The sequence below is a fragment of the Ailuropoda melanoleuca genome, chromosome X, assembly GCF_002007445.2.
Source record: "Ailuropoda melanoleuca isolate Jingjing chromosome X, ASM200744v2, whole genome shotgun sequence".
NCBI lineage: Eukaryota > Metazoa > Chordata > Mammalia > Carnivora > Ursidae > Ailuropoda > Ailuropoda melanoleuca.
In genome coordinates this window covers 53,536,882-53,552,959 of record NC_048238.1, presented here as the reverse complement: position 1 = coordinate 53,552,959, position 16,078 = coordinate 53,536,882, and the positions used below count along the sequence as shown (strand labels likewise).

Genomic DNA, 16,078 nt, shown 5'->3' with positions numbered 1-16,078 from the left:
CATCTTCACCAGGAGTAGATTCCATCTCAAGGAACCACTTTCTACACTCAACCATAAGAAGCAACTCTTCGTCCCTTAGTTTGATCGTGAGATTGTGGCAATTCAGTCACATCTTCAGGCTCCACTTCTCATTCTAGTTCTCTTGCTGTCTCCACCACAAACCTCCAATTTGTTAAAAAAAAATGCATTGTCTATGGAGCTCAATAAAGTAAAGTGCAATGAAATGGGTGTGCCTGTATCTAAACAGAGGTTTGTGTCCAGAATATATAAAGAACTCTTCCAACTCAGCAATAAAAAGACAAATAGCCCAGTTAAAATATGGGCAAAGGATTTGAATAGATGTTTATACCAAGAGGATGTACAAATGGCCAATGAGCACATGGAAAGATGTTCAACATCATTGGTCATTAGGGAAGCACAAACCAAAACTACAAGAAGATACCACTTCACACCCAGTAGAATGACTAGAATCAACTAGACAGACCATGACAAATGCACGTGAGGACAGGCGAAATTAGAACCCTCCTACACTGCTGGTGGGAATGTAAAATGGTACAGCCACTTTGGAAAACAATTTGGGAGTTCCTCAAAAGCAAACCATATAACCGCAGATGCACACCATTATCCATCTGATGCTCTTCGGAAGAGCAAGAAGGCCAGTGTGGCTGGAGTGAAGTCAGTAATGGGGGCAGTGGCAGGAGAGGACAGAGGAATCGTTAAGGGCCACATCATGCAAGGCCTTGTCGACCATGGTGGGACTTTGGATCTTATTGTGAATGAGATGGAATTTTGATCAGGAGCTCTTGGGTCTTAGTGAGATTGTAGTATCCATTGTAAGGAGTGAGAAAGAGACAGCTAGAGGGAAGTAAATTATTACTGAGCAGACTTGAAGGCCCACCTCTCATTGGGAACCATGAATGTGTAATGGTATACATCTGCAGTTACATGGTTTGCTCCAGTAGCACTTGACCATCCTAGCTTTGGGAACAGAGAAAACAGGTGGTCAGACTGACTTAAGGTGGGGGTTTGAGGTTCAGATGCCAGGAGGAAACTGGCCGGTAAACTAACTCATAAGTGAGTACTAAGGTAGGTTCTTCCAGAGAAAAATCACATTTCAGTAGTCTTTGAAAAAGGAAGTACTGTATTTCTGCCTTTTGCCATCTTTCGCTGCTTTGCTGTAAGCAATTTAGAAGCAATTAATTTAGTGAAAGAAGCATTGAGAGGAGACTTAAATATGAGCCTCAGCTCTCTCAGTGACTGTGACAACAGGGATAAATTGTCAAAGCTGACAGCTGTAAGAAGGCTAAAGAAATTATCTTTCTGGCTGCTTGTAAAATCATGCCAAGAAATTAGCTTTATGCCATAAAATAAAACTCTTTAACCTCTCTTGGCAACAATTCTTCCAAATTCCTCTGTACTACCAAATTTCTCCTGATGCAGTTCAGCTCATTTTCCTTGTGCTAGTGATCACCTATACAACATCCCTTCGCAGAATAAACAATAGTTTAAATCAGATCCGACCCCTCCTCTGCTCAAAACCCTCCAAAGGCTTCCTATCTCACTGAGAATAAAGTCCAAACTCCTTGTGATGGCCCCTGTGATTTGGTCCCATCAGAACTCATCTTCTCCCACTCTCCTTCATTAACTGTGTTCCAGCCACACTGGCCTTTCAGCTTCTCAAATAGGCCAAGGAAGTTCTTTCCTGCCTCAGAGCTTTTGCAATGCTGTTCTCTCTGCCTGGAAGACTTCTCCATCTCAGTATGGGTGAGTTTCTTTTCACTTTTCAGGTCTTTGTCTAAATATCACCTACTCAGAGACTCTTTCCTGACCAACCTATCTGAAGTAACCGTCACACACACCTTGTTACTCTCTATCCCATTACTGTTTGTTACTTTTGTGATGTTGCTTGTCACAGTATGTTGTTGTCTTGTTTGTTGTATTTTTCATCTGCTTCCACATACCCCCCGCACGCACACACACACTGTGAAGTCCTTGAGAATAGGCTTATCTGTATTGTCTGTTCATCTTTATTCCCAGAGTATAGAACAGAGTGAGTGCTCAATACAAATTTATATGTTGAGGGAGGAAGGAAGGGATAGACCTCTTTTGTTACCTGTGCCCAATAAGTAATCATTATGATTATTTCTCAAACCCTTAGTTATTTGTATTGTCCTCTACTAGACTCTTCCATAAGTGGAATAAAATCCTGATTTCCTGACTGATCTTGAATATTAGAGAGAGGAATATCATATTATAGACTTTCAGAGTCAGGAAGAACCATAATGCATCTATTCTAACTTCTCTCTCCACGTAGAGACCTTTCCACAGTATCTATCCCAGGATTCCTTAAGATGCCTCAGTGGCAACTACAGGAAGTAAAGGGGTAGCTAAGTGTATAGGGTTCTGGAACCCCCCCCCCCAGGTGTCCACTCACGCTTTAACCAGAGCAGTGTTGATTTTGTCTGTTTTCTATATTGGGATTCCACATAAAATTTCATTTGAAAAAAACAAACAAACAACAGTATGCTGCTCAAGAGAACTTTAAAAACTACAGATCTGGGGCGCCTGGCTGGCTCAGTCAGTAGAGCATGTGACCCTTGATCTCAGGGTCATGAATTTAAGCCCCACGTTTGGCATAGGGCTGACTTAAAAAAAAAAGCACTACAGATCTAACCTATGTCTGAACATGCATATCTTGATATTGCTTCATGCTGTTTTTACATCGCTGTCTTCAATATTTAAAGATGACACTACTGCCAGCAATTGCTATTTGTGCATGTGTTTGTCACTCCAAAGACAAACGGACCACCAAATGGTTCTTTCTACATTGAAAGCCTGTCCATTGGTTTGAAGCAGTAGCCGTGGTTAAATAAGGTGTTTATTTCATAGATTGGTCTTGATGCTAACGTCAAGATGGTCTGTGCAGTCTCCCAGGAGAACCACTTCAAATATGACCTTACAGCATATTTTCCACTCTCCTTGTTTGTTTCACATCAGTGAATTACCGTCTTTGTTTCAATATTAAATTTCACCCTAGTGATACCCACCCACTTCGCCAACTGATTCAAGTCATTTCAATTTTTTTTTTAAAGATTTTATTTATTTATTTGACAGAGATAGAGACAGCCAGCGAGAGGGGGAACACAAGCAGGGGGAGTGGGAGAGGAAGAAGCAGGCTCATAGCAGAGGAGCCTGATGTGGGGCTCGATCCTATAACGCTGGGGTCACGCCCTGAGCCGAAGGCAGACGCTTAACCGCTGTGCCACCCAGGCGCCCCAAGTCATTTCAATTTTTTAAGTGTGTCTACCAAACCAAACTGCCACATCTAACTTTATTTTTTGGATATATTTAATGCAAAGCTCCCTGTTTTATCACACATTAAAAAAAAAAAAACAGCAACTGATGACATGTCTCTAGATCCAGAACCAGCTTCTACCTAAATCCATGCTTTGTTTCTCTATTTGTTTGTTTGTTCTGGGGGGAGGGGAGTAATGAGTCATGGATCCTTTAAGTTTCCTGATTTGGGTACTGATCAGTCCAATTTTAGTGATCTGGTCCAATGTTTTTCTAGTTTATCACATTTGAATTTGTAAATGTGTAATCTGAACATTATTTTTCGTTTATTCAAGGTGAAAAAATATGAATCCTTTTCTCCATTCTTTAGACATTTCATCATTCCTATAAATTCTTTAAAATAAAAAAAAATGTTTTCTTAAGAGCCTACCGTGTGCTAAGCACTGTGCTAGGTATTGAAGGTATAAAGATGAGTAAGAGATACAGTCCTTGCTCTCAAAGAATTTATAGTCCTAGTAGAGGAGACAGGTACAGGAAGTAATCATTTGCAAGCCAATTTGATAAGTACTATGGTAGAGGTTTGAATAAACTGCCGGAGTACAAAAAAGGAATCAACTTTCTTTACCTGGGAAAGGAAGGTGGAACTTCAGGGCCGTCTTCACAGCCAGATCTTAAACGATGGGTAAGAGGTTGGCAGAGGAGATGGAAATCATGCAGGATCCAAGACTACCTATGTGCAAAGCCCCAGAGACTTAGAGAATATACTATGTTTGGGATAGGGAGAAAAGTTTAATGTGGTTCAATTCCAAGTACTTGAGGGGAATGGTGAGATAAGAGGCTTGAGAAATAGGCGGGGCCAAGGCCACAAAGGGCATTGTGTACTATGCTAACGAAAGGGTCTTTTTTTCTTATAGGCATGTGGACTCATTGAGCGGTCTTTAAGCAGAGTAATGACATTGTCAGAATTGTGTTTTAGAAACTTATAATAAGCAGGGTAACGTGTGATAGGGAGGGAACACTGGGAGGAATATAGGACCCCTAGAAGCTCTGTAGTTTGTGGCCAATTCCCTAAGTCCCCTGGGATATAGATCATTTGTGTTTTTCAACTGTAAAAGAGGAATAGTCATTTCTTCCCTTACTTCACATGGAGCTAATGCGAGTAAATGAGATCACATGTCCTCTGAGCCTCTTAGAAGAAAGCTTCCAGGGTAGGGCTAGGTGGTTGGAAGTTGAGAAAAGCATGGTCTATAGCATATAATTTAACATTTATTCATGCACACCTTATGGTTCTTTTAATATGTATTTGTCTTAACTTACAGCTTGATTCGACTCCGTCAGTCTTTTGAAGGGCAGGGTCCAGGACATCTTGCATTGTCCACAGCCCTTAGTACAGAGACAGAGCACAGAATGAGTCCTCAACACCTTCCTGGAGATTGATTGCATACAGTGTCCCCTCTTAGGCAGACTGCCTGAGACTGAGGTATCAGAGGAAGGCCACACTACTACTGGGGACTAGTAGTAGTGTTATATTTCAAGGCTCATTTTCTAGGGGTGGCCGGATGATTCTGAGTCTTGTTCAACCAGGCCTATGAGTGCCAGCCAGGCCCCTTTACTCCCGGCCTTGGGCTTGACACCTTCTTATAAATATGAGGTAAATTATGAAATTTCCCTCTGTATAAAATAGAAATAATTATCATTTTGCTAGGAAGTCACAATCTACAGCTGAAAAATACTGAGTAGAATATATGTATATTATAATTGTAAACAAAATTTCAGAATTTAGCTAGTCATTTGCAGAAAAGGTATAAAAAGTAATGCTCCACCTTTTATATTTTGTCTTTCTGATATCATAATTAATGTAGATAGAACATGACAACAGCCCTAGGTGTTTTCAATCCAAGTTTTGAACAATTTCAGTAATACATGGTAACATTTGTCGAGGGTCTTAATCCTATAGCCAGAAGGACATTTGAGGAGCTCCCATATGTTTTTCTCGTATGTCAAAAAATTACCCTAGATTTGCATCAGTAGAAGCCAGAACGTCTGAAAAGCATTCCCTGCATTTTTAAAGCAAGCACTCTTCTCTCTCTCCTGATTCGTCAGAGGTTGTGATCAGTTCACTGAGCAGAATGGCATTTCCTCCTATCCACACCTAATATAAACCCCAGCCAATTTAATGGGGTGTATTATGTAGGTTGGGGATGCAAGCACATAAAGTCTTTGGCTCCTGAGACACTCATCTTGTGTGCCAAGACCAGGTGCAGAAATACAAATACATATATATTAAGCCTGAGACAGCTGCTTTGCCAGTGCTTTTGTGTTTTTTCTATTTCACTGGAAAGGTTGAGCAGGCACGGTTTCCATCAGTTATACATAAAATGTTATTTTTCTTGTGGAGGAAGAGAGTACATTTAATTCTTCAACTCAGTATTGATGTCTAAACCATTGAGGCTTTTAAGTTCATTAATTGAAAGCTTAAAGTAAAAAGTAATATTTTTGATTAACCTGAATGCTCAGGAATGGAATGTTCTGGTTAATTGACTTTTCTTGGTTTAGGGAACAGTTGCACCAGACTTTTTATTTGTTTTATACATATTCTTTAACCTTTTAAAAAATGTGTCTACAGATTTCTGCCTTAGTAAGCACAGTAGACTGGATCTGATTGAATTCCACTACTATCACTTGGAGTTACACAGTGGTTGTGCATTGGTGATTGCATTCCTAATTGGATAAGATCACCAAAAGTCCCAGATATTGACTAAATCTGGACTGAACCTGGGGTATACGCTGGGAAATTACTTCGGGACATTGGTTTCCTCTCATTTACTTTTTTCCCGAAAAGCAGAGTGATATAAAAGAAAAATTCACTAGCCAGGTGAAGACTTTGACTTTACCAAATAAAACCATAGTTTAGAACATGAAATTCTATGGCATCAGAGAAAAATACGCTAAAAACCTTAGATCCAAAAAATGAGACTTTGCATGTCCAAAGGAAGCAGCAAGTGGATTGAGTTTTTCTTGACCTGTCTCTTCAATTTGTTCCCTAACTGAATTAATCTTATAGCATTTACCAGGGACCTCCTCACCACTTTGACTCTTCTGTAGTGCAAATGTTAGGTTTTGTTTATAAACTAGCTAAGGTTCTTGGCAGTAAATAGAACTGCTTTACAGTTTTCCCATTCGTTTACCTTGGACTATATAATTATCCAAAGGGAAATATGGTCTGTGAATTCTGAAAGTGGCCTTCCAGCACTTTTCACCATAATGAATTCATAGTCCCTTTTCTTGATTCATTTTCAGGCAAATATTACCTTATTTCTACTCTCCCAAGCCTTCATTTGTCTTTAATAGAGACTGCTTATCATGCCAAATGGTGTGGAAAGAGTGAGAACTGTGTAGAATTATGCTGCTGTCACATTTATTTTATTTCCTGGATAACATTTTCAGTTTTGTCACACAGTTAATGGATTTGTTTCTATTAACAAGTAGAGCCTTCTTGACCTAATCCCTTTTCACACGTATTCCTGTATAACTTCTAAATCCAAAGGTGCTAGGACAGTAACTAAATTGGATTTATAGAGGAGAGGACCACCACAAAGTCAGTTGGTACAGATTTGGCCCTGGGTCATTTACTTGCCTTTTGGGGGGAATTTTTTTAAAACCCATTTATCCCAAACCCACATAACCTGAAAGTTGAAATGATTAAAGTTTAGTGGGATATTGTAGGAGAAATCTGGAGAGAAAGTTGCTGCTAGAAGGATCTGTGGCAGTTCCTTTTTTGACCAAAAAGCTTTTAAATTCAAGTCAAAAAATGGCAAAGGGGAGAGAGGCGAACAGAAAAAGTAGTAAAGTGGTGCATGAAAGACAAGCAAACAGGTAGGCGGAAACTGACCAGATAGACTAATTTCAGCAACATTGTAAATGAAATGGAAAGGGGAATAGGCATGAAGAAGAGGGGGAAGAAATTATGAGGGAGAGGAAAAGCAATAAATGTTGACAGAAGAATATCATAGCTGTTTACCAAAGTGATTAAGCCTATGTGCAGAAGAGCCACACTGCCCAAAATCAAATTCAAAATCAACCACTTCCTACCTATGTGACTTTGGACAAGATACTTAGTCTCCCTGTTTTAGTTTTCTCATTTTTAAAGTGGAAATAATAATAGTATCTACCTCACAAGGCTGCTGTGAAAATTGATTGAATTAACACATTGAAAGCACCTAGGACAGTTCCTGGCACAGGATCATCACTCAATAAATGTTGCCTGTTATTTTTATTATATGCCAACAACAGAGAAAACCCAAACCATACTACCAGCTGGTTCCAAAACAGCTATAATGAAAGTAAAGAATTGTAAGAGTTATGCTAACACTAAGAGAGAAAATAGGAAGGGCCAAATAAGTAAACACTGGAAATCTACGGTGCTGAATTTTGATACCAGGACTGAAAAAAAAAATGTTGTGAAATCTTTGCCAGTAACAGTGCAGCTGTTGAACAGTGCAGGTTTCTGGCTCTGCCTGGGTGAGGAAGCTACCTGATGTTTTAAAAAATGTCTTAATGTCATTCATGATCCAGGCATCCTTGATCTCTGGCCTAATGGATATAAAAACAGCAAATACATGTGAGTAAATGCAGTTGACTGGGCCCTGTGCTTTTTCCTAAAAATTGACTTTGTGGTTTACAGTTCACCAGGGCATTTAAGAAGCTAGATGTTTCTGGGATGTTTCTGGTAAAGAAAAAAAATATTGCCTGGGGCACCTGGCTGGCTCAGTTGGTAGAGCATGCGACTCTTGATCTCAGGGTCACGAGTTCAAGCCCCACGTTGGGTGTAGAGCTTACTTTTTAAAAAATTTCCTAACCACAGTGCTGCGGACACATTTCTCAGAGTTTTCAGAAGTGTGTTTGCTGAACTTGGTCTATCCTCTGAACACATTTGTGTTGGTGATGTGAAAAAGAAATGCCCTGCACAATAAGGAAATGATTTTATTCAGCCATCGCAATAGGGAGAACATTTATTAATGAGGACTATCTCAAAGAAAAATAAGGGAGCCTGGGGTTTTACAGAGACAGATAAACAAGGGAGTCACCTGCAAGTCTTATGGAAGTCATTGGGAAAGATGGAGTTGGGTCTTATTTTAAAATAATATGCTGGGGTAGGATGGCACCTTGCAATTCACCTTTTCCTGGAAAACAAAAGGGGTCAAGGTTCTTAAACATTATGGCTATCTGAGCACAGGGCTCAGATAAACTTTAACATTATCATTTTCCCCTTTTGTTCAAGACGAGTATTACCGCCAAGCAACTCTGAGGCAATTGCAAACCTCCTGAGTATGGTGAAGCAGGGTCTACGAAATAGTCTCTTGCTCACTCTTAGTGCTGCTCCTTTCAAACCAGTTGAACCATCTGTTGAGAAGTAGTGGCAAAAGTCAGTTGTTGTGGGGTTTGGAGTTCAGACATCTTAAAAGAGGGAAGACTAAAATGGAAAAAAATTAATATAAAAGATTTTATTACAGAAAAGAGCCAACCAAGAATTGACCCCTGAAGATAACCAGTCAAGTGGATTCTAAGGCATCAATGGAGGAAAATCCGTTTTGCAGCACCACTCATGGAGCCAAGATGTCAGTGTTCTTGGTGCCACTGTCTGTAGCCTGGGTTACCTCTCATAGAAGGACATGCGTGACCTGAGCATTTCTTCAGACACTCTTTGTGTTCTTGGTGGCAGCTTGTTCAAGGAGAATTCCAGTCATACGTGGTCTGCTGTGGTGACCAGTTCTTTCAGATTTATATCGAGTCATTGGGCTTTAGCTTTTAGGGCTGCTTCAGATCCCAGAGAACAGACAAAGCTATGAGTTCCTGATAGGAACTTAGACAGTCAAGTTTTAGTTCTTGATGACTCCAAGGCAGGTGGGAGGAAGAAAAACTGGAAAAGTTCATTTGGAGGCTATTAGCCAGATATTGAAGAAGACTGAAGAATAGAAAATTTGGTAAGGATCGACAATTTGGGCAGGGTAACGAGGTCCAGTCTGATTTCCAAGTATATAGCAAAACTGGTTCTTCCACATGGGGAAGAAAGTCAACTATATCTCTACCAGAGAAGACAGTTTGCGTACTCATCAGTAACCTGAAGTTTATGAAGAGATGATAACTCAAAGACAATAACTAGATTCTGATAACCTGGAATGGTGTGCTATAGATGACACAGAGTTTTCCTTTGAAACACAAAATTTCTGTAAACAGTCACATCCCTTTTTATCAAAAATAATCTCAAAGAAAGATTATTCTTGAGCTCAAAATAAGGCTGGTCCCACAAGCAACAAAAGAAAAAATAAATTGAAGTTCATCAAAATTAAAAACTTTTATGTATCAAAGGGCATTAGCAAGAAAGTGAAAAGACAACCTACAGAATGGGAGAAAATATTTGCAAATCATATTTCTGATAAGGGTCTTGTATCCAGAATATATAAAGAACTCATACAGCTCAACAACAAAAGACAGCCCAATTTAAAAATGAGCAAAGGACTTGAATAAACATTTCTCCAGATAAGATACGCGAATGGCTAACAAGCATACAAAATGATGTTTGACATCATTAGTCATCAGGGAAATGCAAATCAAATTCACAATGAGACACCACTTCACACCCACTAGGATGTCTAGAATTGAAAAAAGAAAACAGAAAATAACAAGTGTTGATGAGGATGTAGAGGAATTGGAACTCTGTTACACTGCTGGTGGGAATGTAAAATGGTGCGGCTGCTATAGAAAATAGCTTGGCTGTCCTCAAAACTTAAACATAGAATTACCATATGTCCTAGCAATTTGCACTCCTAAGTATATATCAAAAAAAAAAATGAAAACAGGTACTCAAACAAACACTTGTACACACAACGTTCATAGCAGCACTATTCACAAGAGCCAAGAGGTAGAAACAACTCAAATGCCCGTCAGCAGATGAGTTTATAAACAAAATGTGGTACATACGTACTATGGAATATTACACAGCCATAAAAAGGAACGAAGTACTGATACATGCTACAACATGGATGAACCCCAAAAACGTTATGCTAAGAGAAAGAAGCCAGACACAAAAGATCACATAGGGTATGATGTCACTTACAGGAAATATCCAGAATAGGTAAATCTATAGGGGCAGAATACAGATTGGTGGTTGTCAGGGGCTAGTGGGAGGGAGAAATAGGGAATGACTGCTTAATTAGTGCAGGGTTTTCTTTTGAGGTGTGAAAATGTTTTGGAACTAAATTGAGGTGGAAGTTGCACAATATTATGAATGTGCTAAATGCCACTGAGTTATGGACTTTAAAATGGTTATTTTAATATTATGTACATTTTCCCTCAATAACAAATACTTAAAAATAAAAAATCAGCCTCATCAGATTTAGCCTGATTATTTACCTAGGTGCAGGAAGAATGGTAATTTACCATTTAGAACTTCTTAAGCTTGTTTTGCTGGAAGTTTTCATAAGAAATCTCACTTTGAAATTTTTAAAGCCTGTTAAAGCTAGGAAGCCAAGCTAAGGAGATTTTATCTGCAGTATTTATAAATTTGGGACAATTCCTCTCTTCTTGGGGCTCCAAGATATCCTAAGCTTCCAGGGCTTGCCAGGAAGTAACCTTCCTTACTTGCTTGTAAGACTGGGAACTCTGTAAGCCAGGTACCAGGTACCGGGCTAGTTTTCCCAAGAGGGCTTTGTATGCATTGCTCAATAAAGCCAACCTTAGTTCCTTAAGTGTCTGGTCATATCTGATTCAGTGAGCATCATTGACAAATATGCCATTCCAGGCAAGGCCTCGGTTATATAACCAATGTGTCCAATCGTGTCCTGATAACAGGCAGGACAGATAATTCTCATGGAACCTATGCAGCTAATTATATCGCTATGGAAATAAGAATGCTCAACAAGAGTTTCTGAATCCTAGAGGACTCAGACAGGGGCAATGAGGTATCATTTACAAGTGTGTCATTTCTGTTTGTGAAAGCATGGTTTACTAAATTATGATGAATTATAGCTAGCTTAAGAAAAAAGAGAAATGAGTCCCTTGTGTATCCAGAAAACAGAGCATTAAAACATCAGCAATATTCTTTGTTTTAATTGAAACATAGTTAATGTATGATGTTACATTAGTTTCAGGTGTCCAGCTTAGTGATTCCACAACTCCATAGGTTATGCTTGGCTCATCACCAAGCGTAGCTACCATCTGTCCCCATACAACACTTTTACAATATCATCGACTGCATTCCCTTTGCTGTACCTTTTATTCCCATGACTTATTCATTCTACCGACTGGAAACCTGTGCCTCCCTCTCCTCTTCACCCATTTTGCACATCCCCTCACCCCTCCCCTCTGGCAACCATCAGTTTGTTCTCTATATTTATGGGTCTGTCTGCTTTAAAACATCAGCAATATTCAGAACAAAATCCACAATCATCCCTCATCAGTTTCATTCAGGTCTGTGTAATTAGTTTTTGTTCCACTCGACCTTACATCAGCGGTCTCACTAACCCATCTACTTGTCAACTAGAGTTCTTGAAATCCTGACTCAGTTCATTGATGTGGTCTCAAAGTTGTTTCAACTATACCATAAAGAGCATAAAAAGCCTGTACTCAGCATTTGGCAAAATCATTTTCCATGGGACTCTGAGATAGCCTACCTTTGTTGAAGATGAAGCACTCTAGCTTGTACCTGATTGCAAGTGCTCTCAGGGACACATCAGATGAAAATACACAAAACCATCTGTAAATAGCAAAAGATGTACAAAAGCTTTGGTTAACTTGCTACTGATCATTTTCAAAAATGAAAGATCTGATGAGAATTCATTACAAGAACAATAATGCAACTGACAAGGACATGTAGTTGTTTCTGTGGAATAAAAAACAATATAAAAATCAACCCCAAAAAGTTTTTAGACAAAATATCCATAAACATAATGATTAACCCTATTTTCAAAGAAGAGAGGGTATTATATCTAATTTATAAAAATGGATGAACATAATCTTTATAGAGACAAAAAGCCTTAAATATAACCTATAATAATCCTGATACAGTATACCACGAATATACCGAGCACGGAGTTAGAATATCCCCAAAATATATCAAGAATATCAAGTAAAGAGATTCAGTTAACAGTCTTAAACATCTGTATATTAATAAAATTCCATAGGTAAGTGCTGAAAATCCCCAATAGCAGATGTGAGATTCACAATAAAGAAGAAAAGTTGAAACCAAGTCAACATTTAAAAAATTTTAAAGTTACAACTGAAAGCACTATACTGTAGTCATCTAAAATCTGGCAAAGCAGCATAAGGACTCTGACAAACAGAGCAAATCATGGCCACTGAGGACATTGATGGATCTTTAGGAACTTCCTTTACAACATACAATTTCTGAAATATTGATATTAATAATAATTTGCCTATACCGATTTAACCTAGGGAAGGCTGAGCATCTCTTCTGATTTGGCAGCTCTGCCCGTGTGTCTCATCAATAGTAACGTATCAAATAAACCCAATTATTTCTAGCACGTCTCTTTTTATGAGGTGAAAGAACAAATCTTTTGTGATTTTCCAGAGCCGTCTGGGATTCGATTAAGATAAGATGATGGATTACTGAAAAATGCTCCTTGTTTCTCTATTTAACCAAAACAATGATAAAAGATTTTTAACATAAACATAGGAGGTAATATGACCATAAAGAACCTCATCTCGGGATGCCTGGGTAGCTCAGTCAGTTAAGCGACTGACTCTTGATTTTGGCTTGGGTTGTGTTCTCAGAGTACTGAGGTTGAGCCCCGCCGCGTTGGGCTTCGTTGTTCAGCGTAGGGTCTGCTTGTCCCTTTCCCTCTGCTCCCTGCCCTCACTGGCCTGCTCTCAGGCTCTCACTCTCTAGCTCTCTCAAATAAATAAATAATTAAATAAATAAATAAATAAATAAATAAATAAATCTTAAAAAACAAAAAGAACCTCATGTCTTTCCTAAGTAAGAGCACTTTGCTTTCTTAAATAATCAAGGCCAAAAGAAAGTTAACATAAACCATATAAGTTATTCTGGTAAGCCACAAAATCTTTTTTATTGAGAAAGATTACTTAGAGAGTGAAGCAAAACATTTACAGCCTGTTATTGAAGATTACTTAGTAAAGCAAAAACATTTACAGCCTTTTATTAAGAGTGGACCAGTAATGCAAAATAAAAGAAATGAAATTTTAAAAAAGAACAAACCAAATGCTACTTTTACAGCATTATATAATATTTGATACTGAAGTTCTTTTTGGAAATCTGATAATAAGCCCATCAAACCTTAGCCAACTTTAATCTCAACAAATAAAATTCCCTTTCTGTGAACCTTCTGCCGTCTTCTATATGCATACACATTCTTTATAGTACAACTTCTATAAGTGGCCAAAAAGAACATGTTCATTAACAGACCCAAATACATACAGTTTCTCTGTAGCATGTAAAAATAAAGAAGCAAAAGCATATAAACCCCAAATTATGCTTAGTAATTAATGCATTCTCTTAGTTAGAAATGATCTAGGTATCTAGTGAATATCCATTAATTAATTTAATATCAGCCCAAAGTTTTCAGTTACCTAAAGATCTTGTAAATTATCTTCAAGCTGACATACTACAAAACATAATTACTGTCAAAATAAAATTCATTAGAATAATGAATTAGGCTAAACAATTTTACATTTGCCATAGTCTCAAACATTTAGTAGAAGTAACGTTAGCTCATTTAATTAGTAAACCTGTATAAATTTGGGGAAGAATATACTCTAGAATAAAAATCTACATGTATATTATACTTAACACTGATAAATTAGAAAAGACATAGCTGATTTTAGTAAACCAAATTTATTAAATTACTCTTGTCTACCAAAGATTTACCCAAATTCTGCCAACTTAAATTCTTAAAACATTTGAGTTTGTTTCTATAGGAATACTCTTTTAGCACATTAAAAGTCTTCAAAGTTTAATTTCCCTATTACCTGGGAATTTTAGGAATATTCTATTTATATAAGCACTTATTTCTATAATCCAGTGAGAATAGAGCTCCTTTAAGAACATATTAGGAAAATACTACATGCAAAGGCCTTTCTGAATTACATTGCCATTATTAGTATTAACAAATAACACCTCAGAGGAAATGAAGGGGGCCAGGAGGTTTTCAGAGGCAGGTATTCTTCTTTATATACCCTATCATTTATGCTTGCCTTGTTTGTTTGTTTTTTAGGGGGGGGGGTTTCGTATGCTTATGACTTGTCTCCCTAACTTAATTGTAGGCTCTGAGGGGGAAAAGTACATCCTGTACTGATTTGTATTTTTCCTCCTCCCTCTCTCCTTCCTCTTTACTTATTTATTTTTTATTGAAGTATAATTGATGTACAATGTCCTATTTGTTTCAGGTATACATGATAGTGATTCAACATTTTTATACACTATGAAATGATCCCCACAATAAGTCTAGTTACGATCTGTCACCATATGAAGTTATTACAATATTGTTGACTGTATTCCCTATTCTGTACACTCTTCTTTTTGCTGACCCCTATCCAAAAATTATGGATGTTTCTCTTTTTTGATGTGCTAAGACAGTAGACTTATAAAATGTAAGCTTTTCATGATTGGGAAACAAGATCCAGGAACTTTCAAAGTCACATATTTAACTCTTATTTACAGAGAATTCATGGGTGGGTAAATCTTTTTCTCATATTGGTTTCTTCCTGGTTGCATATCTAAGGCCAAGCTCTTTTTTGCTAGATGATCACTGAGTTCACTTTCATGAGGAAGATCAATGCTTAGTGATGTATTTTTTTTTATCCAACTTCCTGCTCGCCGATGTACCTTTCTCATTGACTCAGCCTGTGAACCAGGGTATTGTTCAGAGTATGAAACGTTATTATGGAAAAGATTTCATGAAAAAGCTTATGCATTGTGTAGGTACTAGAAAGATCTTACAATCTCATAGTACTGAAAATGCTATTTTAAATGATGCTCATGCTTAGAATTCTATTTCAAGTCAAATATCAAGGAGAACCTGGGGGGAAAATGGGCTGGATACTGAAAATGTCTGTGGGAGCTGAAGAGATTGAAGCATTTAGGATGAGGCCTTAAAAATAAACTATAATACACTTTTGATGATAAAGAATGCTCTTTGACATCTACTCAACAAGACTTAATGGCAACTTAATAAAAAGAGTAGGCTAATAAGAGGAGGTCACTCTTAATAAAAGAACAGGTTAATGTTGACAAGAGGTTAAAGTGACACAGTATCAACAGTAGCAAAAAAGTTAAAGGACACCAGTGGAGTCACTGAAGACAATTTTAGTGAAGGAGACAGAGTAACTTTAGAGGAGGCTGCTTCAGTAGCCCTTGTAATAATCCCATTTACCGAGAGGCAACCACATGCCGCCCCGGAGGTTATGCATTTGTACATTCTATACTCAGCTTTTATGAGCAACAAGTGCAAAAACTTACTCAAAAAAAAAAAAGAAAGAAAGAAAGGAACAGCTTCTATGTGGTGTTGTAGGATCAGTACAGAGACTCCAATCTCCATCATCTTCTACATCTGGCTGAGCAAGATGGTCGTTAAGGCCCCTTCTAGATGCTAGCTTTCTTAAAGTCCTGTAAGTGATAATCAGTGTTCATCATGATGACCCCAGGGTACTACAAGTTTTTAAATCATTCCTGAATCATTAGAGACAATTTCTGTTTTGTCCAGTATAGTTATAATATTCTAATTCTTTGAAAATCTGGGATCTTACA

General features: G+C 37.9%; 1 protein-coding gene across 10 annotated transcripts in view; it reads left to right on the top strand.

Moving 5' to 3' along the window:
• Positions 1–16,078, top strand: part of HDAC8 (histone deacetylase 8) — a 210,473-nt gene that overhangs the window by 44,196 nt on the left and 150,199 nt on the right. Inside the window, exon 5 of one of the 10 annotated variants that reach the window (XM_034649633.1) lies at positions 1,657–1,865. The exons of 8 other annotated variants lie outside the window; for them this stretch is intronic. In XM_034649633.1, the coding sequence (XP_034505524.1) occupies positions 1,657–1,768 (112 nt within the window). In that variant the 3' untranslated portion in view covers positions 1,769–1,865. Of the gene's footprint in view, positions 309–1,656; positions 1,866–16,078 lie in introns of those variants that run through there. One more of the 10 variants, XM_019806233.2, reaches the window with a different exon arrangement.